The sequence below is a fragment of the Catharus ustulatus genome, chromosome 23, assembly GCF_009819885.2.
Source record: "Catharus ustulatus isolate bCatUst1 chromosome 23, bCatUst1.pri.v2, whole genome shotgun sequence".
Taxonomy (NCBI): Eukaryota; Metazoa; Chordata; class Aves; order Passeriformes; family Turdidae; genus Catharus; species Catharus ustulatus.
In genome coordinates, this window is record NC_046243.1 from 2569613 (window position 1) to 2592622 (window position 23010).

General features: G+C 59.8%; 3 protein-coding genes across 4 annotated transcripts; 1 reads left to right on the forward strand and 2 right to left on the reverse strand.

The window, feature by feature from the left end:
* Positions 1–223: 223 nt before the first annotated feature.
* LOC117006417 (reticulophagy regulator 3-like) lies at positions 224–7746 on the reverse strand. Its single transcript, XM_033078863.1, has 9 exons — positions 7545–7746; positions 6937–7043; positions 5751–5781; positions 4537–4663; positions 3762–3846; positions 3208–3345; positions 2662–2741; positions 2190–2322; positions 224–1738 (listed from the first exon to the last, which is right to left on the reverse strand). Exons 1-9 carry the CDS (start codon positions 7733–7735, stop codon positions 1305–1307), a joined length of 1326 nt encoding a protein of 441 aa, XP_032934754.1. The 5' UTR covers positions 7736–7746; the 3' UTR covers positions 224–1304.
* A 203-nt stretch (positions 7747–7949) lies between these two features.
* On the forward strand, positions 7950–14811 carry LOC117006661 (tubulin gamma-1 chain). The gene is made up of 11 exons (XM_033079211.1): positions 7950–8079; positions 8296–8408; positions 8924–9091; positions 9328–9396; positions 10213–10292; positions 10875–11001; positions 11648–11734; positions 11956–12105; positions 13341–13493; positions 13771–13932; positions 14128–14811. The coding sequence occupies exons 1-11, from the start codon at positions 8031–8033 to the stop codon at positions 14323–14325; spliced, it is 1356 nt and encodes a 451-aa protein (XP_032935102.1). The 5' UTR covers positions 7950–8030; the 3' UTR covers positions 14326–14811.
* Positions 14812–15746: 935 nt separating this feature from the next.
* Positions 15747–22563, reverse strand: PLEKHH3 (pleckstrin homology, MyTH4 and FERM domain containing H3). 2 transcript variants are annotated; one of them, XM_033079250.2, is made up of 13 exons: positions 22353–22563; positions 20447–20502; positions 19704–19792; positions 19383–19577; positions 19055–19212; positions 18788–18911; positions 18318–18615; positions 18020–18227; positions 17653–17789; positions 17414–17534; positions 16890–17339; positions 16626–16817; positions 15750–16545 (listed from the first exon to the last, which is right to left on the reverse strand). In XM_033079250.2, exons 1-13 carry the CDS (start codon positions 22503–22505, stop codon positions 16363–16365), a joined length of 2364 nt encoding a protein of 787 aa, XP_032935141.1. In that variant the 5' UTR covers positions 22506–22563; the 3' UTR covers positions 15750–16362. The 2 variants fall into 2 exon arrangements, with proteins under 2 accessions (XP_032935140.1, XP_032935141.1); XM_033079249.1 differs by having other exon boundaries at positions 15747–16545; positions 16626–17339.
* Between the last annotated feature and the right edge of the window lie 447 nt (positions 22564–23010).

Consider the following 23010-nt stretch of genomic DNA (forward strand, 5'->3'; position numbering starts at 1 on the left):
GCATCTCCGCATCCCCGGGCAGGCACTCACCGACCGAGACCGGCGCAGACCCCTGGACCCCCAGCTCCGCACCGGACGCGGCCAGCGAAGGGCTCGAACCCGTATGCAACAACCCGTTACCGACCTCCCCTTCCCGGCTGAGCCCGCCTCCCCGCCCCCGACCTCAGCCCCAGCACGGCCGACGCAGTCGGATAGGCAGAGTCAGACAAAGAGCAGCCAGGAACGGGATCCCTGACGAGGTACGTTTTTGGCTGCACAAACGTGATCAGAACCAGGTCTATGGCTTAGGAAAAAGAATTGGGGGTGCTCGGTAGGCAGAGGAGGGGTGGCTGTCCCGGGGGTCTGCTGGTTTGTTCACAGGACCGTGGCAGGCGTGACCTCCTCAGTCACTGGTGGTCTGGGCTGCTGTCCCTGTCCGGTCCCCACTGCTGGGCTCTGCCTGCACAAGGCTGGAGGTGCGAGGGCCCAGGGGACACCACAGCCCTGTCATCCCTGCTCCACCTCCTCCTTCAGGAAAACTGCCGGGGGATGCACAGCCTCGGCCCTGCCCACGGGAACGCACTGGAGCAGCACAGGGGTTTCCAGCAAAGTGTTAGTTGGCTGTTAACAAAGGCTGTTAGTTCAGAAAAGCAACACAAGAGCAGGGGCTACACGTGGATGTTCTTGCAGGTGGTCTGGTGGTCACAGCAGGAATCTTATTGCCATTGAGCTCTTACAAAACAGCATCACCAGGAGCTGGAGACGAGGGAGCAGCCAGTGCAAGGAAAATACTGTGGCTGCACAACATCCACAATGGAACAAGGGGCTTAGTTCCACCTGGAGCTGGATATTGCTAGGAGAGAAGACTTGGATTTGTGCACGTATTAGGAGCTGTCTGAGAACAGCATTAAGTCCCAGACACCATGTCTGAGGGGCTCCATCCTGTCCCCCTGGTTACACATCAGTGCCAGAACTCAGTGCACAATTGTTCCTGGCAATGCTGTCAGTCCCATTGGACTTGAGAGCTGCAGACACCAGATTTATTGTCTTAGAGAAAGTTTGGAGCTGGCAGCATCCTGTCAGACAGTGCAGGGTGATTGTGGAGCTATCTCATCAATGCCTCTTCCCTACGGATTGCCAGTGTCCTTTATTTTAAAATCCAAGCGCGGCTACAGAGTCACAAGTCACAGAGTGTACCCAGCCAGGACTGGCTGTCACATCACTCAGACTCACAGGAGACGATTGAGAGAACTGTGCAAGGCTTTTCCTTCTAGGATTCCCTCCATGATGCGCAATAGAAAACCAGAGGGAAGTGACAGGATGGTTTACTGGCCCCGGGAGCCAGTGGGATCCAGCTGGTTCAGCTCAGACTGATCCAGCAGTTCAAAGTCATCCCCTTCAGCATCAGTGTCCAAGTCCAAACTGGCTGCTCTGAGGTGAGTCTTTGCCCCTCTCTGGGGATTGGTGCTGCGTGAGGGGCCTGGCTGAGTGGCTCCTGACAGTGCCAGCTGGATCATGCCCCTGGTGACAAAGCCAGTGATGTTGTTGGTGAGATTCTGCACCGATGGCAATGTGCCAAATTCCTCCTGCTCGTATGGGAGCTGCAAATCCTCTGTCCCTTGTGGGCGGTATGCCAGGCTGGGGATCCCAATGCTGGTGTCATCTTCATCCTCTATGCCGGTTGCTTCTGGGTTTATGGAAGGAAAGTCAGGGAGATCTCTGGCAAAAGATTCTTCTGGGTCACTGTGACCATCCAGGTCTGGAAGAGGAGAAAATGCTTTAACTGCCAGTACTCACCACACCCACAGGCCCAGGCAGGAGCTGGTTGGGAGCTCACAGACCACACTGTCTTAAACATCTCCCTCCTCCCACCCCAACTGTGCAGATCCCCTTGACCTCCCAGCTCACTTGCAAGGAATGCTGGTGCTGAAACAGCCACCTGCTAGAGGGGAGCACTAGCACACACAGGCAGACTGACAGAGCTGGATCTGCCTTTGCAGAGCTGCTGCTCTTGCTCCACTCAAGCACCACAGGAATAAAGGAGGAAGCTTCACTTCTGAACAAAACAGGCAGTTGCAGCTCATTTCCAGCAGCAAGGCTGATAGCAAACAGCCAGACTTCAATGATGGGAGGTAACATATCCTCCCTCCAACCCATCACACTGGTGCCTGCTTGGCATTCCACACCTCCCAGAAGCTGTTTCCTCTCACCTTCTGATCCCTCTGTCAGGGGTGTCTGTCCCCTTGAAAGGTTAAACATCCCATTTTCAGTATAGGAAACCTCAGCATCTGAATGCTCAGAGTCAGAGATGGTCAGTTCCTTGGCGACCATGGAGTCGTCCAGCTTTGAAATAGAAGATAAAATTGAAAACATCAGCACTAGAAAGACAAGACAAAACATGATGGAGTGGCCTCCAGCTAAACCAGGCCCTCATGGGAGACTGGTACCTGAGGCTCATTCACATTTACTGCACAGTCTAGGAGACTGCAGCTGGCACAAGCAGTTCTGGACATTGTTCAGTGGAACAGAGTGGGAAAGACTTATCTGAAAGGACAGTGTCCTCATCTGCTCTCCCATCACTCTCAGCTCCACTGTGCTGACACACAGCCAGACGCTGCATGTCTCCACAGTGTGGTTTGTTCTTTCCAGCTGAACTCTTCCCTCTCCCAGAGGCTCCTTTACCTTGGGGCAGAATGCAGCCAGCTCCTCTTCGCTGTCGCTCCCATCGTCCGTGGCTTCCTGACCAAGGGCCCGGGCACGCACTGTTACAAACCAGACACAAAACTCTTACTGCTGCTGGGCCAAGGCTCTGTGCAGGACCAGAAAACCTCCAACTGCACACAACAGTGCAGAGCCAGCTCTGTTCCACAGCACAGCCAGGATCATTTCTGACTGTAGCTGCAGCAGGTTTTTTCATGAGATGAACATGTTAAGAACTCCCTTGCACAGAGCCTTTCCTCCTTCTTCCAGAAGAGAGAACACACAGTTCTGACAGCCAAGAACTGGAGCAGCTCAGTGCTATGAAAAGCCCACCACAGCTGCTTCCTAGGAGGTGGCTGCAGAGGCGGAACTGCCTCTCTCTCTCTTCCCAAGGCAGTTCCAAGAATTTGCCATGCCAGACATGCAGCCCCTACCACCCACCAAGGCTGGAGCCTCTGTTCACAGCCCGTTTCAGGTACCAAAGATCAAGGTGTAAAACCTTGACGCCAGAAACAGCACAGAACTCACATTGCCTCTCGCGCTGCCTGGCTATCATGTATCCGCGGACGCTGAAGTCCAGCCGCTGCAGCACGGGCTCCAGCCGCAGGTACACGCGCTGCCCCAGCCTGTGGTACACGGCCAGGGGCCACAGCAGGACCAGGAGCACTGCAGTGAGCAGGAATGTGGGTTAGAAGGTTGTTCAGGATGCTGCTTGGCAAACATCCTGCCTGTTTTGCGATGCAGCACAACACACAGCACAATAGATCTGAGCACTGAGGGCAGTGCTGTGGGAGGCTGTTAGAACAGGTGCCATCACCTCTGCCAATTTAACAAAACTGAGAAGCCAACCTTTTAGTGCTCAGCTCTGTAGTTACTAAGCACTCAGACATGTTCTCTCCCAGCCAGACTTTGAGTCCTGGTCAAGAACCACCACATTCCGGGCAGAATGTGTTGTTTCAAATTTTAAAGCCATTCACACAAGCTTTCCTTTTGAGCCCCATTCCTCAGACATTCAGCACCCACTCATCTCTTTTCACATGTATTTCACATGTAAGTCTGTACTGGCACAGAGATTTACTTACACAGCAAGTATGAGAGCAAGAGCCCAGGGATATACCGGCCCAGGACAGCCAGGAAAGTGAACACTCCGCACACTAGGAGGCAAAACTGAAGACATGAGAGACAGTGAGTTTCCAGGGTTAAGCAGTAGGTTCACTCACTTCTTGACCATCTCAGCCTCTGCAAATTCTGGGTCAAGTCGTTGTTCCAAAGAGGGTGAAGCCTTCACAGTGTCCAACCACCTGCTGCAGTATGGGCACAGACACAGGGGTATCTGCTCTCAGAGCCACATGCAGCTGAGGCCTTCCTCAGGGAAAGAGGAACTTCCAAAGCAGGGACACCCAACAGCAAGGAAGAGGCTAAACTAGAGACCTCTTCAAGATGAAGAGGACAAGGGCAGTATCACTGTGCTACAGGTTTCTCTTTCCATAAACTCAAAAAAAGAAGAGAGAAAAAGCTTGACACATTTTTTCAAACTGTTAAAACCCAGTGAGGAGACAAGTTCAACAGCATTTGAAAAGCCAGAAACCCACAGAAGGAGCAGCCACGCTTTCACTTCAGTGGTGCAATCCACATACTGACATTCACTTTCTCCTCCCTCCTCCACAACCTGATTATTCTGCCTGTGCTTTCCATTCTTCCCCACCACCTAATAGACAGTTTTGTGGGAGACTTCCCGTGGCAACCTCCCATCCAGGAACGTGTTCAGCCAGTGCTGGATGCCAGCATAGGAGGATCTTTGTGGTCAGCAGAGGCTCCACACCAAACAGGTTATTTATGAAGACTGTACATTCTCACCTTGCCAGGACTTTGCCTCTTGAAAACGACGAGATTACTTAAGAAGTTGGTCACAGTCACCCATCCTTCAGCCAAATGATGACAGAGCTCTGGCACTCCGAGCAGCCGAGGGTGGACATATCCCCAGCTGCAGTGAAGGCAGAATTTGGGAACAGATATTGCTGCATCAGTGTCAGGGTTGAAGACCCTGGTTACAAATGCTTGTCTCAATGCTTGCTTCTGTTCCCACCCAGCACAGAGCTCTAGAAATGAGGGTCACTTGCCCTCTAAGCAGTGCCCTGCCCAAAGCAGCTCATCTACAGCCCTTCTAGCAGCATCCCAGTGCTCCCACAGCAGCTGAGGAGCAGGAATTTCAGTCAATGGCCTGGACCAGTTTCCAGGCTGCTGGAGGGAGTGCGCAGTGCAGAGGCAAATCAAGTGAATCCATTTACTTTTTCTGTGTTTATCTGGTAAACTACAGCCTCCAAGTGTTCAGCATGAGTTCTAGAAGCAGCCTTGCACCTCACTTCATATACTCAGTTATTGTGGAGGCCTTGAATTGGTCAGTTTTGTTAGTGCTGCTTAACTGCTAGTCATGAGTACCTGAAGGTTAGAAAGAGCAATTCCTTTTGTGCTTGGGCCTCTTACAAAAAATGAATAAAGACAATTGTCCTTTGGCACCAGCTCAAGTGATTTAATCAGGAACTGACATCCAGCACAGCCTGGCAGTGGCAGCAGGAAGGTGTGCCCAGAGAGGCAGGTGTGAGCAGTGAGGCAACACCTCAGCATTTCTCAACCCATTATTAATGCCGCAGTCAGATCATAACTATGCAGAGACAACTGCTGGAACAAGCCTGTTAAATATTCCCTATCAAGTCTCAGAAGACTTCATTAATTCCCATAGAAATCAGAAATGCTGTTTTCCAGCTACTGGAGACCCACACAAGAGGAATTGCTCCTAAAGCAGCACCTTCAGGGTGCAAGGAACCAAGCAAGCATATCTGGAGGCTGGTATGAAGGCAAAACATAATAAATGGTTTGGGCAAGCCAAAAACTTCTCAAGACCACCTGACTGCATCTAAGTCTCCATCTGCCTTCCATCCAGCAGCTCCCAGCTCCCTCCTCCCTTCTCCCCCTCCTCCTCACCCGAAGGAGCCAACATCCCAAGCATGTGCAGGTAACAACACAGTATCACAGCAAAGTATCACAGCAGAGGAGTCAAATTAGTTGCCTACCTCTCATTGTCTAATTCATCAGGTCTTGCCACTAAAATATTAAGAACAGACACTACATTAGTTGCAAGGAATTTGCCATGGGAATGCTTAGCTCTTGGGATTTAAGTGAAGCTTTAATGAGCTGGGGAACACCTGGAAAAGACATTAACTGTAATTACAGGATGGAGACGCATCACTCCATAACAAATCTTGAGTGTGTACGTGTGACAGTACAGGACTGCAAGACTCTCCCTGTTGCTCCTCGGTGTTTGTTGGACACTAGAGGCTGCCCACTTCCCTCTCTCCCACTCCCTGCACACACCAGCTGGGAAGGAGGAACAGCATGCAGACTGGAAGAATCAGGGATTTAAGACTTTTGATACTTTCCCACCCAGGCTGGGACTTGAAAGGGATATACCAGCCACCCTGAGAGATCAAATCAGAAGGATGAGGGAGCTGGACAGACTCTCTCCTAAGAACGAGCCTGAGCCAAGCTCTGAAACCGAGGAAAGCTTTAATGTCTTCCCAGGAACTACAGAGGACACGGATTGAAGCAGAAAGCTGGGAGCTGAACTTGCTGGTTAGTCAGGGAACCAGCCCTGGGAACATGCAGACCCTCACTCACACTGCTCCAAACTAACCTGTCCATGCAAAGCCAAGGGACCCCGAGCTGCTGGAATGAGGGTGTTCATCAGTGTATTAATGTCACAAAGGAGGGATACAACTGCTTTGGTTACTGAAAGCTGAAAACTAACTTCATTACAGCTGTTCAGATGCCTCTTCTCCCAAAGCAATCTCTGATCAACAGCAAGGCTGGGACTTGTCTTCATCCTAAACTGGATTATTATGGATTCTGAGGAGGAATCCAGACGAATTCCACATAAGCTTCAATTTCTCATTCTGGTACTGAATGCTCAGAAAGTGAATCACTGTCTCAAACCTGCACTAGGTCACGTACACCCTGTGGTTCAGGATTACAAGACAAATACCAGTGTCACAAGCACAAAAAGAACTTGTGTTTACACAGGTTCGAATATTCCAGCTCCAGAAAGAGCATGTCTGCAGTACTCTTGCTGCAGTACTTCTGCTTTGCTTAAAGCAAAAGGCCCAGGTTTTAACAATGTAATTGCAGGCAGTGCAGAACCTGTACTTGTGGGGCTGGAAACAGGGGCTTGATTTGCTGCTATGAGTTCAAAATAAAACTTACCACCAATTTCTGGCCAGATTTTGTGCTTCCACTGGTCTAGACACACTACTACTATGAGGGTTAATGCAACCAGGAACAGCAAACGAAGGGAAGTCAGAGCAAAGAACCTGTGGGGAAGAAACCAGTGAGTTGGTACTGACCAGATCTTTGTGAGACACAAACCTAAAACCAGTCAATCAGGGGGAAAACTCAGCACCTGGTACTCAGTCACCACGCAGCGTGCCTCGGGGGCAGCAGCCGGGTGATCCTGGTTTGCTCTGTCACTTCTGCCCTGCTTACAGCTCCTGATCCAGGCAGGCTGCCCTCCCTCCACTGCCACAGAGCTGAGTTTTCCCGGCTAATTTGATGCACTCAGGTACAAGGAGAGCACGAGAACAGGGCTGCAGCAGACCCAGTGCTCCCAGGTCCCTCCAGTCCGGAACGGGACACGGATCAAATCCGCGGCCCCTTACAGACCGTTCCTCCCCGGGGGCAGCTCCCCAAGCGCCCCGACCCCCGCAGCCCCGGCCATCGGGGCTCGGTGGAGCGCGCCTCCCGAGACGGCCACCCGCCCTGCACGGCCCGGTCCTGCTCCCGGTCCTGGTCCCGGTCCCAGCCCCGCCGCTCACCAGAACAGGCCGTGCACCGCCACCCAGCACAGCGCGCTGCGGCCCGGCCGCTCCCACACCAGCGCGGCCTGCACGGCGCCCAGCAGCGGTTCGTAGGGCCCGAGGCGGCAGCGCAGTGCCGCGCTCAGCGCCTGCACCCGCCGCTGCCGCTCGCCGGGCCCGGGCCCCGTCGCCGCTGCCGCCGCCGCCATCGCTCGTTCACGGCGTCAACATCCGCCTGCCCGCCGCGCGCGCGCGTCCGCCGCAGGCATGGCGGCCCCCTGCCACCGACTGGAACTCCACTCTGTGTGCCGCCATCTTGGCGCAGGCGCGGCCTGCACCTCCTGCCGGGACGCACGCGCGTTGCCAGGGTGCCGCCGCGAGCGGAGGTGCGCGGAGCTGCCCCGGAAGTGAGCAGTGCGCACGCGCACTGCCGTTGGCGCCGGCGGGAGACGCGGTGGTACCGGAGGCGGGCGGGGCGCGGAGCGGAGCGGAGCCTCGGCCGCGATGCCGCGGGAGATCATCACCCTGCAGCTGGGCCAGTGCGGCAACCAGAGTGAGTGCGCCACGGCCGTGGCGGGGCCGGGGGAACGCGCACCGGGCGGGGTCGGGATGCTGTGGGGGGGGAGCAGTTAGCGGGGCCTGGCTGGACGGGGCGGGGCTTCAGGAGAATGGGGCGGGGCCTGTGGACCGGGGCGCTCCGGGCCCTGCCCCGGTCCCGGTCCTGGTCCCGGTCCCGCTGCCCGGCCCGTCTGACCGCGCCTCCCCGCAGTCGGGTTCGAGTTCTGGAAGCAGCTCTGCGCCGAGCACGGCATCAGCCCCGAGGGCATCGTGGAAGAGTTCGCCACCGAGGGCACCGACCGCAAGGACGTCTTCTTTTACCAGGTACCGGCGGCCCCCAGGTGGGGCGGGCACACCGCGGGAAGCGTGCTGCCCTGCTCCCCGCGGGGCTCCGTGCCCGGGCAGGTGCAGCTGGGCTCATGCACCCACTGCGCATCCCCTGCGGGCACAGGGACGGCTGGGCGGGCGCTGACCGTGCTGGTGGGAGCGGCGGCTCAGCCCAGGCTCCTGTTTATAGCCAGCTCCGGGCTCCCGCCTGCGCTCCCGGTCTGTTAGTGGAGCGCTGTGGAGGCGGAGCAGAGGCACGAGGCTGTGGCTGCCATAGATAGTGTCTTATGTAAGCACGAAGAGTTCCCCCCCTCCTGCACTGGGAGTGTTCTGGGGCACAGAGATGCTGCATTGAGGATAGGCTGCACAGGACCAGCCTCTCTCCTTCCCTCCTCCTTCTCACCAGGCCCAGCCATGTGGGGCTCACCTGCAGCCAGGGGGTCGCTCTCACTCTGGCAGTAGAAGTGGCACTGAGCTGCAGCAGCATCAGGATCCTCTTGCTCTCATTGTAGGCAGATGATGAACACTACATCCCCCGGGCTGTGCTGCTGGACCTGGAGCCCCGTGTCATCCACTCCATCCTCAACTCCCCTTATGCCAACCTTTACAACCCAGAAAACATCTACCTGTCCGAGCATGGAGGGGGAGCTGGCAACAACTGGGCCAGTGGCTTCTCGCAGGTACCAGCTCTCGTGCTGCTGGGTGAGACACAGGGCAGCTCTTCAGCCCTGGGGCTTTGTCCTGGCTCCCTCATGTCAGCTCAGTCCCAGTTTCTGAAGAACACCTTGTCATTGGCAGGGACTGATGTCCCTGGGACTGTGTCAGTCTGCCCTGGCTCAGCTTCACACCGAGCTGGAGCAGCTCTTCTCTATGTTCTGTGAGAAAGAAACAAAACCAGTCCTGATCTCTCTTGCAGGGAGAAAAGATCCATGAAGATATTTTTGACATAATAGACAGAGAGGCTGATGGGAGTGACAGTTTGGAAGTAAGTAAACAAGGGATTTGGATCTGGCGGCCCTGCCTGGTGTTTTCCCAGCCAGGTTGCTCTTTGTAAGGTTGAGCTCAGCACTCCTGTGGGCACAGACTTGTTCAGTGAGCTTCTGGGATTAAGCACAGAACATGTGGAGAGGGGATCTAGGGACAGGAGGTCTGTCCATCCGCACTCCACCTGCCAGCCTTCCCCAGCAGTTCTTTCACTGTTTGGTTGTGAGGCATTTTTCATTATGCTATCCATGTGAATCCATACCCTGTGTGCAGACAGGGCTGCCAGGTGTTCATGTCAGGTTGTGACATGGCAGCAGGGGAAGGGAGAACATCACCAAAAACAAGCTGGCAGGAGATTCAAGTGCCTGTTGTGGGAGCTGAGCAGGTGGGAGCTGCCCTAGGGTCAGGCAGTGGGAGCTTGGCCTCAGTCATTCCAGAAGGAGGGAGGGGTGTGAAGGAAAGGGCTGAGAACATGCAGTTCTATTTCCTGTGATGGACTGGACTGTGGAGGTGACATTGGAACTATTCCAATCCTGTTCTGGGTGGGAGGAATCCCGAGGGCTCCTGGGCAGTTGTTGCACTTTGTGGGATGTGCAGAGATGTAGATCCCACTGTGTGGTCAAGAGTGGCCTGACGAGCTGTGGTTGCTGCTGGGGTCTGGAGAGCTGGGATCAGTCTCTGCTGCATCCATGCTCCCAGCTGCCATGAGGAGCTCTGGCCCTGGCAGGTCTCTGCTGGAGGTAGTGGAGGTGACACATTGTCTGCCTGCTCTGGGGCCGAGCTTCACCTTCAGCACCTTCCTTCTGCTTCCTCCCAGGGCTTTGTGCTTTGCCACTCCATCGCTGGTGGAACAGGCTCTGGGCTGGGCTCGTACCTCCTGGAGAGGCTGAATGACAGGTGAGCACAGCCCTGTCCCCTTCCCACACCGCAGTGCCTGGCCCAGCCTGGGCAGCCTGCCTGGAGCTGGAGAGCGCTGACTCAGAGCCACCACCCCCACCCAAACACTGCCTTGTGCAATCCCTGGCATGCTGCCTGCAGAAGGCTGGCTCCTGATACGCCTGGGGACTTCAGAGGCTCTGAAACTGGACTCGTTCTGTCCAAGCCTTGTCTTCCCTCAGCCGTTCTTATCAGGCAGCTGCCTGCGGACACCCTGACGGTGCAGGGGAGGGTGGGAGGCTCTGACTGAAGGCTGTGAGCTGCCATCCTGGCCTGTTACAGCTTGCATGCTCTTGGAAAGACTTGTGAGCAGCTGCTTAATCAGCCTGTGGATGGCTCAGCCTCCCTGTAGCTTCTCTGGCAGCCTGCTTCTGTGCTGCTGGGGTAGGCATTGCTGGGACAGATTCTCTCCCTGGGAGCCACTCTGGCTACAGCTTTGGTGACTCACCCTGTCCTGAGCCCTGGAGACTGCTAAGGCAGCTTGTGGGAGGGGAGAGTGCAGCTTGATGGTGTTAACCCTTAAGATGCTGCACTTCTCACTAGGTATCCCAAGAAACTGGTGGAGACCTACTCAGTGTTCCCAAACCAGGATGAGATGAGTGATGTTGTAGTTCAGCCGTACAACTCTCTGCTGACACTGAAGAGGCTGACCCAGAATGCTGACTGTGTGGTAAGAGGCCCGTGGTGCAGCCAGCCCTGTCCCCACAGCTCACAGCTGCAGCCCATCCTGGGGCCAGCACCGTGTGCCTTTGAGCCCCAGGTGCAGCAATGATCATGCCCCAAACAGAAGTGCCAAGCAGATGTGGCCCCAGGGCCCTCACTGGTGCTAACCCCTGCAGAGCTGCCTGGCATTTCTGCCTTGGATGCAGTAGATCTTCCCAAGGCAGTGAGGACTGGCTGTGCCTCCTCTGTGTGACTGTGCTGTAGTCCCTGCCTGAATGCAACACTTGTGTCATTTGCAGCACCCACAACATCCCCAGCCAGGCAGCACCTTCAGCCTGACCAGGGCCTTTGGTCAGGTCTCATCCCCCACAGCTGGTCCCTGCATGAGGCAGTGGAGGAGCAGTTGCACTGGAGCTGTTGGAGCTGACACTGCTGGCCCAGGGGCAGAGCTGTCTGGGAGAGCGTGGGGAGCACATGGGAGGTTCCATTGACGGTGTCAGTTACGTGCCACAGATGAGTCAGCTTGTGGTTTCAAGTGTCTGCCACTTGTCCAGAGTCCTGTGCTAGACCACCAGTGCCCTGGGACACATGGCCAAGAGTGCCCTTCCTCGTCTGCCTCAGGGGCCCTTCACAGAGCCAGGTTTCTCTTGCAGGTGGTTCTGGACAACACAGCCTTGAATCGGATCGCGACAGACCGGCTGCACATTCAGAACCCGTCGTTCTCGCAGATCAACCAGCTGGTGAGAAGGACTTTTCCCTCAGGAGAAGCCAGCATGGGGTTTTCCTGCTGTGTTCAGTTGAGTCTGAACCTGCTTCATGGGCTGGGCTCCAGAGTGGGCACCCTGGAGCTGTGACCGAGGGTCTGTGCCCTTCCAGGCGCCCCAGCTTCCCTTGGCATGTCTGCGTGAGGCAGGTTTTGACAGGCTCTGCAACACTCTGCTGACCCTGTGCTCTGCCCTAGGTCTCCACCATCATGTCTGCCAGCACCACCACACTCAGGTATCCCGGGTACATGAACAATGACCTCATTGGGCTGATTGCCTCGCTGATCCCCACGCCCCGGCTGCACTTCCTCATGACAGGATACACGCCACTCACCACCGACCAGTCGGTAAGGCAGCCCCAGGCTCTCCTTCCCATCCCCAAGGGCAGAGAAGCTGCCACACTCACATCTGTCAGCCCCATCTCAGTGTGAGCAGTCACTGCACGTCCCAAATCCCAGGCCCACGTGCTCGCACCATGTGGCTGCCGCATGTGCAATGAATCAGACGTAAGCAGGCAGTTGTGCTTGTGCCAGGCTACCTGCTGCATGCATCAGGGTGGCTGTTGAGATCATCGTGGTCAGGACTGGTGAAAGCTACCCTTAGCAGTGATGAGAGCAAGGCCAGGAGAGTGGTCCTGCCACCCCCATGAGCCATCCATCAGCTTTGGCAATTTGGGTCCAAGCATTAAGGCTCATTGTCACTGATGGTGGGCTACAGGTGTCAGCCACTTTCTGAAGCTCAACCTGAGAGTGAATTTGCCACCCCTCTGCACTTCAAGTGCTGCTTCTTGTGTTTGCCTTGTCCCTAACAAGGTGGCAGCAGGGCAGTTCTGTTTCGGGAGGTGCTCACCTGCAGTGTCTCACCGTGGTCCGGAAGGAACTAACAGCTGCTCTTCTCCTCTCCTTGTGTGCATTTCCTCAGGATGTTTCTCAGAGAAGCAAATCTGAAAAACTGCTGGCTTTGAAAAGGGTATCAGTGTGTGATCTGTCCTCCAAGGGAGGAGTGCAGACAGGGCTCAGCCAATGGCTCAACCAGTGCAGGAGGGAGCTGTCCCCTCACCCAGCTGTCCTTGATGTGGGTAGTCAGGGTGCTGGCCCTGGCTGAGGCCCCCCTGGCCAGGAGCAGCTGGGCAAAGCCTCAACAGCACTTGGGGAGGGCAGTGGCCAGACTGCCCATGGCTTAGAGCTGGGCAAGGCAGGGAGGGCATGCAGTGGGGAACAACCCCTTTCCTGTTGAACCCCCACTGCTCCCTGCCTGGCAGTGGGACAGGACCCATGTTTGACAGCAACAACATAAAACAGGTTCTTGTCCCTCTGTTCTCAGCTGAGCTTCACCCCCAGCCCCTGCTGTGCTGCAGGGTGAGGGCCAGACAGCCCCCATGCTGGAGCCTCCACTGACGCTCTGTTTCTTGGCTTGGCTGTGCCCATTGTGTGATGTTGGGATTTCCCTGTCCTGCATGTCTTTGCATGTGACTCCATCCCCAGGGTGCAGCTGTTCTTGTGTGTGTGTGTGTGTGTACCAGGCAGCAGGAGGGCAGGGAGCAGCACACCTGCTCCCTCTGACCCTTGGCTGGCCTGTGCAGGTGGCCAGTGTGAGGAAAACCACAGTCCTGGACGTGATGAGAAGGTTGCTGCAGCCTAAAAACGTGATGGTGTCCACAGGGCGAGACAGGCAGACCAACCACTGCTACATTGCCATCCTCAACATCATCCAGGGGGAAGTGGATCCTACACAGGTGAGTTCCCATGGCTGCTCAGGTACTGATGGCACGGGGTGACCCATGGAAGAGCATGGTCACTGTCTGTGCAGGGATTCTGGGGTGAGACTAGACAATGCCTGAGAGCTGGCTTCAGATTGCTCCTGTTTGGGCTTTGGGCTCACAGAAGGGCTGCAGTCATGCTGAAGTCCTCCTTCCCATGGCTGTGCCTCCTTTGAGGAGCAGCTCCTGGGTCTGCTGCAGCCAAGCTGTTTGTCCCTCACCCTGCTGCCCCTTGCTGTTCTCATCCCACCAGGTTCACAAGAGTCTGCAGCGGATCCGGGAGAGGAAGTTGGCCAACTTCATCCCCTGGGGCCCTGCCAGCATCCAGGTGGCTTTGTCCCGCAAGTCCCCTTACCTGCCGTCCGCTCACCGCGTCAGTGGGCTCATGATGGCAAACCACACCAACATCTCCTCGGTGAGTCCTTCCCTCACCACGCCGGGCCTGCAGCCCCAGACCTTGTGTCTGCTCAGTCTGGGCCTGTCACAAAGCCAGGGATGAGGGTGGGTGGCTCCCAGCAAGGCTCAGGTCTACTCCAGGGTCCCTCCATCAGTCCTGCTGGGGAGGGTCCCTGGGGAGCTCTGGTCCCTCTGACCCTGTGCTGCTCTCCAGCTGTTTGAGCGGACGTGCCGGCAGTATGACAAACTGCGCAAGCGAGAGGCCTTCCTGGAGCAGTTCCGCAAGGAGGACATCTTCAAGGACAACTTCGACGAGCTGGACAACTCCCGGGAGATCGTGCAGCAGCTGATCGATGAGTATCATGCAGCCACACGCCCTGACTACATCTCCTGGGGCACGCAGGAACAGTGAGTGCCCTGCCAGGAGACAGGAAGGTCCCATGGCCACCCCCACACACGCTGGCAGGGCTCGTCTCTGCCGTGCCCACGTTTATCACCCCTCAGCGCTGCCTGGCGCGGCAGAGCCCTCGCGCCGGCCGCACATGGAAGGCCCTCTGCAGGGAGCCTGCAGCTCCTCAGCGGGGTCAGCCCCCGCCCCACCGTGTGTCCTGGCCCAGGACAGGACTGGGACAGCTGTGCGCTCTGCTGGGAGGGAACCTCTGCCTGTGGGAGCAACACTTGCTGTAAGGAGGAGGAGAGTGACCCCGAGTCTGGGAACAGGCCTGGCCCCCTGAGTTGGGTGCACACAACCCCCGTGGCCAAAGGCTCCGTGTGGCTGAGCTAGTCCTTGCCCTGGGCAGGAGCCTTGTTCCTCCGTGGCCAGATCAGGCCTGGGGCACGGGCTGTATCTATATTTTTGTAGGTTATTTTGCTTTAATAAAGGCTGTTCCTGCACTGATGCTGCCTGCATGACTCCAGATTGAACAGCCAGGCAGGGAAGCCAGATGCAGAGAACTGGGGCTGGTGCTCGCCTTGTCTGGCCAGCCAGCTGGCCCCACGGCACAGGAGCCATGGCCACTGCTCACCAGCACGTCCTGGGGTGTGCAGGGCCAGCTCTGCCCCGGCTGGCAGTGCCACGGGGCCCAGGCAGCACTGGGCAACTGCTGCAGCAGAGCCAGAAATACTGGCAGGACCTGCCGGCACGGCTGACCAGGGCTGGGACCGGCACCGCCCTGCCCGCAGAACGCACGGCACCCACAGGGATATTCACAGGAGTGAGGCCCTGTGCAGGGGTGGGCCATCAGGGGCTGGGGGTGCCCTCACCACTCAGGATCTGAGGCAGGAGACAGCAGCACCAGGAAGGACGTGGGCTTGAGGCCGTACAGTGTCAGCTGATATGGACACAGCAGCTCTGGTCCTGACCTGTGGGAGCTGGGCTGTGGGCTGGGGACAAGGGGCAGTGCTAGTGCCATCCCAAGCCCAGGCAGCCCAAGGTGAAAATTAGCATTTTCCTCTTGCCCTTTGGGGCACAGAGCAGGCGACTAAAAATACAGCCACCGTGGCAGCATGGGCTCCCACGCCCTCTTTGGCAGCGGCCCCCGTGGCTGGGGCAGTTCCCCCCGCCGGAGCAGCCAGTGCCAGGGGCTGCCGGGGAGCTGGAGCTGCCTGTGCTCTTGGTGAAATGCCAAAGGTCGCCTGGCAATGACCAGAGGGACAGCAGTCCCTGCCCCCAAGGACATGCTGTGCTGCTCCTCCCCTCTGCCTGTCCCAGGCCCTGCTGCCCTGGCTGCCCCAGGGATCTGACTGTCCCAGCCTCCCGCTGTCAGCCCACGCTCCAGGACAGGAGGCTCAGCCTTTCCTTTGTGCATTTATTTAGAAAAACAATCAACCAACCCCCCCATCCCAAGACAGAACCAACAAACTCTACAGAGGCAACACTGAGGGGCCAAGCCCCAGCCGTACCAGCTGCCACTCCACCAGCCACCCCTGTGACATAAGCCTGGCCACAGGGCCACCGCAGAGCCCAGCCACTCATGCAGGAGGAGCCCATGGGTCCCCGGCGCAGCTTGGCTAAAGCTGCCCGCAGCTTTCCAGAAGGGGTGGGTCCAGAGGACGGACAGACAGATGATGGCACAGCACTACTGCCTGGTACTCTCTGCTCTGGGCAAAACCCCCAGAGCACGAGCAGAGTGGCCAGGCAACACAAGTGCTGGAGGCAAAGGCACCAGGGTATAGGGGAAGGGGTCAGGCCTGGGGGCAGTTTGTGGGGCCGCAGCGGGGCGGCCCTGCTGTCCACCAGGGAAAGTGCTGGGAGATGTAGGGCGCGCAGGCGCTCAAAATAAATTAAGGGAATAGCCAGAAAGGCAATGGCAGTGGGGGGAGCACGACCCCCTGCCCCCCTGCTCTCTGGAGCAGCTGGGGGCCAGCACAGACCTGCCACTTGCTGCCAGGCTTGGTGGCCCTCCCACGCCGGCCATCGGAGCACCTGCTGGCCACACCCAATGCTGGGCTAGCTGTGGGAGGAACCCACAGGGGGCCGGTGCTGCCAGGGCCCGGCCGCAGGGCAGAGCCCCTGGGGCAGCACAGCAGGCTCCGAGGTGCGGTGACTGGTGGGAGGCTCCTGGGGCCGGGGCAGCCGCTGGGCACCCGCAGAGGCGAGGTACGTGTTGAGGAGCTGGGCAATCTCGTCCACCTGCAGGTAGAGCAGGCATAGGGGGTCAGTCCAGGGCACCCTTGGTGAGAGGGGAGGGTGGAGGGATGGCAGCCCCTTACCTGGGAGGTCTCGAAGAGCAGGTCTCGATCCTCCACGGAGAGGCGGAAGGTGCTGCTGTCAGAGGCACCAAAGGAGGAGATGCAGCCGTAGCCGAAGCTGTCCAAGGGCTCGGGCTCTCCCGGCTTGTAGAGCGAGACGGCCTTGGCCCCGATGCTCAGCCACAGGCGCTGGGGCCCAGAGTCCACTGGGCTCTGCAGAGAGAGAAGTGTCAGGATTGCCCACTGCCAGGGCTGCCCCTGTACCACACCCAGCCGGGGCCTCACCGCGTGCAGGTCGACATCGAAGAGTGTGGAGCCAAAGCCGGGCCACTCCCGCACCAAGGCCACGTAGGCAGCCATGGCCTCGGGCCGGCCCATGCCCTGCAGCAGCTTCCACTTCTCCACGATGGCAGCCATGGTGCTGGCCCCCTCCTCGCGCAGCCGGCCCCGCAGGCGCTGGTCCCGCTCCGCCCGCTGCTTGGCCAGCGCCTGACCCCAGAGCCCGCCGGCCAGCAGCCCTGCGCGCAGCCGGGCCCCCCGGCACTTGGAGGGGGGCCGGTGGGGCGGGGGCGGCAAGCGGGCGTGCAGCACGTGGGGTGGGAAGAGCTCCTCCAGGCGCGGGAAGGGCGCGTGGGTGGAGAAGTCGCTGTTGAGACTCTGCAGGCGCAGGGCCGCCAGTGTCTGCAGCGTCTCCTCTGATGTGGGCACGTAGCCCCGCAGAACCATCTCGTGTGCCTGCGAGAGAGGAGAGTGAGCCGGCATGGCCGCCACGGCATGGCACAGTACAGCCACCCCAGCGTGCCACTCACCTGCTCAAAGAGGAGGGCAAACTCCAGGCTGTCCCGTGGGACATTGTCCGTGTCCAGGAAGCCGTAGTGCTTGAAGCAGAGCCGGCAGGGTGGGTCCTGCTCCCGGTCCTCTCCAGCCAGGCTGCAGCAGACAGGACCGGCTCCATCAGCTTGTGGATGTACCTCACACCGTTTGTCCCCTCCCACCCATGGCCCCCAGCCCCTCTCCTCCAAAGGCAGCGGAATAGGAGGACATTTACTTTTCAAACCTGGTGAGGACATCAGCCAGCAGTGTGGCACTGCCCACTGGCTGCTCCCGTCGCCGGGACTGCTCGTAGAGTGCAAAGAGGTTGGGGCTCTGGGACAGCCCCAGGCGTGACACAAGTTCCTGGGCCACCTGGGCGAGACAAAGGCAACCGATGGTGACCACGTGTCTCTGGCCACGGCACTCAGGGCTGCAAAGGGACACAGACAGGTCATGGTGGGCAAAGGCAGACAGCCCCTGGCTCCTCTCCACCATGGCTTAGCTGGGAGAGACCCTGCTCACCTGCTGCAGCACACTTCCCACCCAGCCCTGTGCACCAAAATGTCCCCAGCCCTCTGCCTGGCACAGCCACAACCCCTCACCTCCTCAGCTGTGGTGTGGGAACTGATGGCCACGCTGCAGGCGGGCACCCCAGGGCAGTGCACTGTGCAGATCATCTCTTGCCGCTGCATCAGCACCAGGATCTCCTCCAGAGAGGGCACACACTCTCTCCCCTTTGTCTTTTCCAGCGCCTCTCGGATGAAGCAGGCATATTTGGCCATCTCCGAGCCAGGAAAACAATTCTCTGTCCTGCAAGAAATGCCAGAATGATCAGGGTGGCACTGATCTGAGGGGTACGCAGCACCTGGTGAGCTCCCTGGTGGCACCTCTGGCACTCACCTGTCCAGGTGGAAGCGCAGGAAGCGCAGGACAGGCGGGGAGGGCAGGAAGGTGCAGCTCATGCAGGTGAGGAGCTGCCAGTAGTGCAGGTCGCCCTGCCCACCTGGCGCCGGCGGCTCCGTAGTCTGCTTCACCAGCTGGCAGTAGATCTCATCCACCAATGGCGGCAGGTCCAGGCAGGTCTGCAGGACACCCTGCATCAGCGGCACTGGGTCCCGCTCTGACTCCAGCTGCTGCAGCGAGTTGAAGAGCTTCACAGCCTCGTCACGCAGTGTGGTGTAGCTGCGGGGGCCAGGGGCTGTGGGATGGGAATGAGGGTTAACAGCTCTGTGGTTCTGCCCAGGACCCCCTGCCAGCAGCTGGGCACTGTCCACACACCCAGGGCCAGCCAGGCCCCTGCCCCACACAGCGTCCAGCCCAGCCAGCTTAGAGTGTAGGGCCCAGCTCTGTGCCCCCCACCTGCCTCTCACCGCTTTGGTCCAGGCTGCCATAGGGGAAGGGCAGCAGGGGAGCGTAGAGGGGGCCACTGGTGTAGCGCAGGATGGGGTTGCAGCGATAGATCTGCTCCAGAACCTCGGGGCTGTCTCTGTGCTCCTGGCGGGGCAAAGCAATGGCAGCAGCTGCAGAGGGGCCCGGCACAGACCCCCACCACCACCCTGGGGTATGTGAGGCCTCAAACATCCATCCCAGTGCTGCCCACAGCTGTGAGCATGGGCAGCCTGGTGCCATGGGCTCACCTCGACATCACGCATGAGCAGCTGGGTGGGCGTTTGGACAGGAGCTTTGCTGTCAATGACCTTCTGCACAGCACACACCCAGCGCACAGCCTCGTTGAGGTGCTCCGTGTACAGGCGGTAGCAATGCTTCCTGCCAAACACTGTAACGCTCCAGTAGCCTGTGAGGGACAGACCCACTCACCCACTGTTCACCAGCACCCCAGCCAGGCTGGCTCAGCGCCCCAGGGCTCAGCATAGCCCCTCCTTTGGGCAAAAGAGGGCTGGGAAGGTAACACAGAGCACAGGGGGCTGGGACGATATAGCCTGGCAAGCGGCATGGGCACCTCACCTGTCTCCTTGTAGAGCTGCTTGTCTGGCCAGAGCACGGAGCAGAGGCTGGTGAGCACCAGGGAGCCAAGCCGCCGGGCCCCCTTCTCGTTGTTGCTGTAGTAGTCCAGGGAGTCAGGTGTCAGCACGAACCAGTACTTCCGAGGACGGATCCACGGGGTCTTTATGCAGCCCCGCATCTCCCGCTGCAGCCAGCCTGGGAAGGGGAACCCTCAGCCCTCACTGACATCCACCCCACTGGCTTCTCAGCACAGGGAAGGGTCTGCACGGGTCTCACCATCCCTCTGGGATGGGACCAGTCACAGCTGGGGCACAATCCTACCTTTCACGAGAGCATCAGGGTCATCCTCCACTGGCCCTGGGCCCTTCTCCATGATGAGGCTGCGCATCTCCTCTGCAACAAGCAGGGACCTGAGGACAACAGGGGGCTGAGCTCAGGTACCTGTGGGGGTCTCCCACAGCCCCTGAGCAGGGAGCTGGCCGCGGGTCTGAGATGAGCTGGGTCCCAAGGGGCTCTGTGCACCCCACAGCCCTGCGGTGGGAACGCGGCAGAGTCATTGGGTGCAAATGACCCCGGCTAAAAATAAGCTGTTTGCCGTCTTGGCCCTGCCAAGGAATTCGGAAAATGAACAACCAGGAAGGAATGTTGGCAGCAGCGTCAGTACTGCGAGTACAGGGAGAGAGCAGGCCCCTGTGCCCCGGCACCCCGTCTTCCTCAGCACCAACCACCCCAGGGCTGATGGACACAGCCTGGCAGAGCCTCCTGGCACAGGAAGAGTCATGCACAGCCCCATCAGCTAAGCCTGCGGCAGTCAAGCTATCCAGCACGGCAGGGGGATGGAGCAATGCCTGAGGATGCGCCAGGCATGGGGATAAGTACAGCAGTCCCAGCTCTGCCACTCCCTGCTCCACCTGACAGAGCAGCACAGCCTGGTGCTAGCTCTGTGGGCAGGATGGTTCAGCACACACCAGCACCAGGGCAACCTCCCACAACATGCCAGTCCCTCGGCTCCTGCAGCACCACACAAGGGACTCAATGCAGGATGGAGGCAGGGAATCACTCACCGCTCCGAGCCACTGCTGCTACGGGTGGGCTGGCTCAGGCTCACCTCCAGGGATCCCTGGGGAGGAAGGAGACATCTCAGCCCCACAGCCATTACCTGGCACCCCTGACCATCCCCCCCCATGACTGTATGCCTCCTCACTAACCCAGCTCTGGGCCCAGAGAGACAGGCTCACATCCTGCTGCCAAGGGGCAGAAGAGCCCTGGCACCCCCAAGGCCACGGGAAGAACCAGGGCTGCAGCTGGAGCACCCCGGGTGCGGGGACAGCCGGCGGGCACGCTGGCCATGTGTCCTCAGCTGACCCGGCTGGCTGAATACCGTGCAGAATTGCACAAGGTCAGTGCTGAGTAATACGCTTACGGCACAAAGTCCCATTGTAATGGGGCCACTGACTTCCTGCCCGCGGCGGTGGGACGCAGCACTGGGAAGTCCCTGGCCCTGCAGTAGGACAGGGTCAGTTCCTCCTCACGCAGCACAACTTGACATGGACAGTGGCACTCACGTGACAGCCCTGGCACACATGCTGGGACATGAGGCAGAGCCCAGGCACAGGCAGGCACCGGGCCGGGCAGGGTGCCCAGCAGAGTGGGGTGCGGGGACATGGAAGCACCGGCAGTGCTGTCCTGGGAGATGCACGGGAGCTCCTGCCAGCTGCAGCCCAACAGGGCAGCTAGAGGCACGACAGGCCAGAGCACGCAACGCCAAGAAAAGGAGACAGATGCTAAAAATAGTGACACGGAGGGGGGAGCCGCCGCAGGTATGGTTGTGCTGCGGGGCAGGGCCAGGCACCACTGACCTGTGGCATTAAGGGCACCTGTCACATAATGCTGGTACCCATGCACAGGGCCAGCACCTCCAGACACTGCCCCAGTGCCAAGCTGGGGAGGGCCTCACGCGCTCCTCCAGGCTGCAGGCATGCAGGCAGTGCCTAGTTTCTTGCGGGCAGTCCAGAGGAGGCAGCAGTGGCAGCCAGCTCCTTCTCAGGGATATAAATAAACAGGAGAGGAGCTGCGGCGACAGGGCCAGGGTAGCTGCTCCCACGCTCCCACGAAGGGAGCAACTGTGGGTTTCCAAGGACCCCCTGGCCACAGCAAAGAGCTCTCAGGGGAGCTGGCGTCACCAGTCGCCCACGCCAGCCTGGAGCCAGTGCGGCCCATGGGATGTGGGAAGCCCAAAGACGGTTCCTTACGCAGTTGTGCCCTTGGCACTGCAAACAGTTCCCAGAGGGCCCAGCTGCAGCCCTGTCACTGTCCCCACTTCCCAACGTCCTACGGCTGGGAAAGAGGCCCTGCTGCTAAAGGACCGACAGCGCAGGGTCGCCCCCAGCCCTGCACAGCCCGGGCCGTGCTGTGGGCAGGGGACAGGGGCCACAGCGAGTGGGACCAAGCAGCCACCACCCCCTGCATCCCCCGAATCCGGGCTGGGACTCGGCCCCGCGGCCCTCGGTGCAGGAGACCACCGGGACAGGCAGGCGGCCCCCGGGAGCCGGGGCAGCTCCCGCACCCCGCGCTATCAGCCGCCGCACACGCAGCCCGGCCGGAGGAAGCACCGGTTTCCGCCACTCCGTTTCCCTCCAGAGAGGAAGCAGCCGGAGAGGGGAGATCCAGGCCCGCTCCCCACGCCTGGCACGTGCTCCCGGGACAGCCCCGGCCCGCTCCGGTGGGGCACTCCGGGGCCGCGCACCGGCCCGCCGAGGGTCTGGCACGGGTCTGGCCAGGAGCACCGGGCGGCACCAGCGGGCAGCGGCTCCGGCGAGGGTCGGCCCTGCCCCGCGGGCCCGGGACCTCCGCGCCCGCCCGAGATTTCCCCGGGCTGCGGCTCGCCCGCACCCGCCGGAACGAGCCACCCCTGCACCCAACGGGACCACCCCGGCGGCTCGGCCGTGCCCGTCCCAGAGCCGGCCCCACCTGGTCTCCCTGGGCGCGGAGCTCGAAGGACGCCTCCTCCTCCTCTTCGGCCTCGCCGTCCACCTCCCGCTCCGCCTCGCCGTAGTCCCGCCGCAGCAGAGTGAAGCCCCGTCGACAGCACAGCAGCCACCACAGCCCGCCCGGGAACGGCATCGCCCCGCCGACACCAACGGGACGGCACCGGGACGCGACGGGACCGGCCCGCCCCGCGCACCGGCAGCCGGCCCCGCCGCCGCCCCGGGCGGGCCGGGCCGCGCGTCACCGGGCGCCGCCAATCGCCGCGCGCGGCCCGGGGCGGAGCTCCTGCCCGGGGCGGCGGGGCCGCCGGTGCGTCAGCGGCGGGGCGGGGGCAGAGCGGGGCCGGGCTGCCGTAGGGCCAGTGCTCCCGGAGCCACCGCTGGCGGGGTACACCGTGTACCCACGACACCTGACGGGGCACCGGCACGGAGCGCTACCCGCGCCCGGTGTGGGCACCGGCTCCAGACACCGGCCCTTGCCTTGCCCCGCGCACCCCCATCCCTGACTCCTGAGTGCGGCAGCGCTGGCGCCCGTCCCAGCTGGAGACTCAGCCCGGTGTGGTGCCAGGTTTTTGCCAGCGGGCAGCACCACGGGCTCTGTGCTCGGCTGTGAGGGCACTGTGGGCCGGAGGGCACCATGC

Bases quoted from the DNA above. Each gene is read 5' to 3' on its own strand.
- LOC117006417 (XM_033078863.1), bottom strand. From the start codon at position 7,735: ATGGCGGCGGCGGCAGCGGCGACGGGGCCCGGGCCCGGCGAGCGGCAG. The intron at 3,847-4,536 runs GTGAGAATGTAC...TCATGTCTTCAG, and splicing joins AGAGGCAAAGTCCTGGCAAG to TTTTGCCTCCTAGTGTGCGG. The intron at 3,346-3,761 runs GTAAGTAAATCT...TGCTCACTGCAG, and splicing joins CTTGCTCTCATACTTGCTGT to TGCTCCTGGTCCTGCTGTGG.
- LOC117006661 (XM_033079211.1), top strand. From the start codon at position 8,031: ATGCCGCGGGAGATCATCACCCTGCAGCTGGGCCAGTGCGGCAACCAG. The intron at 8,080-8,295 runs GTGAGTGCGCCA...GCCTCCCCGCAG, and splicing joins GGGCCAGTGCGGCAACCAGA to TCGGGTTCGAGTTCTGGAAG. The intron at 11,735-11,955 runs GTGAGAAGGACT...GCTCTGCCCTAG, and splicing joins TCTCGCAGATCAACCAGCTG to GTCTCCACCATCATGTCTGC.
- PLEKHH3 (XM_033079249.1), bottom strand. From the start codon at position 22,505: ATGCCGTTCCCGGGCGGGCTGTGGTGGCTGCTGTGCTGTCGACGGGGC. The intron at 20,503-22,352 runs GTGGGGCCGGCT...CTTCCTCCCCAG, and splicing joins TCCGCGCCCAGGGAGACCAG to GGATCCCTGGAGGTGAGCCT. The intron at 19,793-20,446 runs GTGAGTGATTCC...TGTTGTCCTCAG, and splicing joins AGCAGCAGTGGCTCGGAGCG to GTCCCTGCTTGTTGCAGAGG.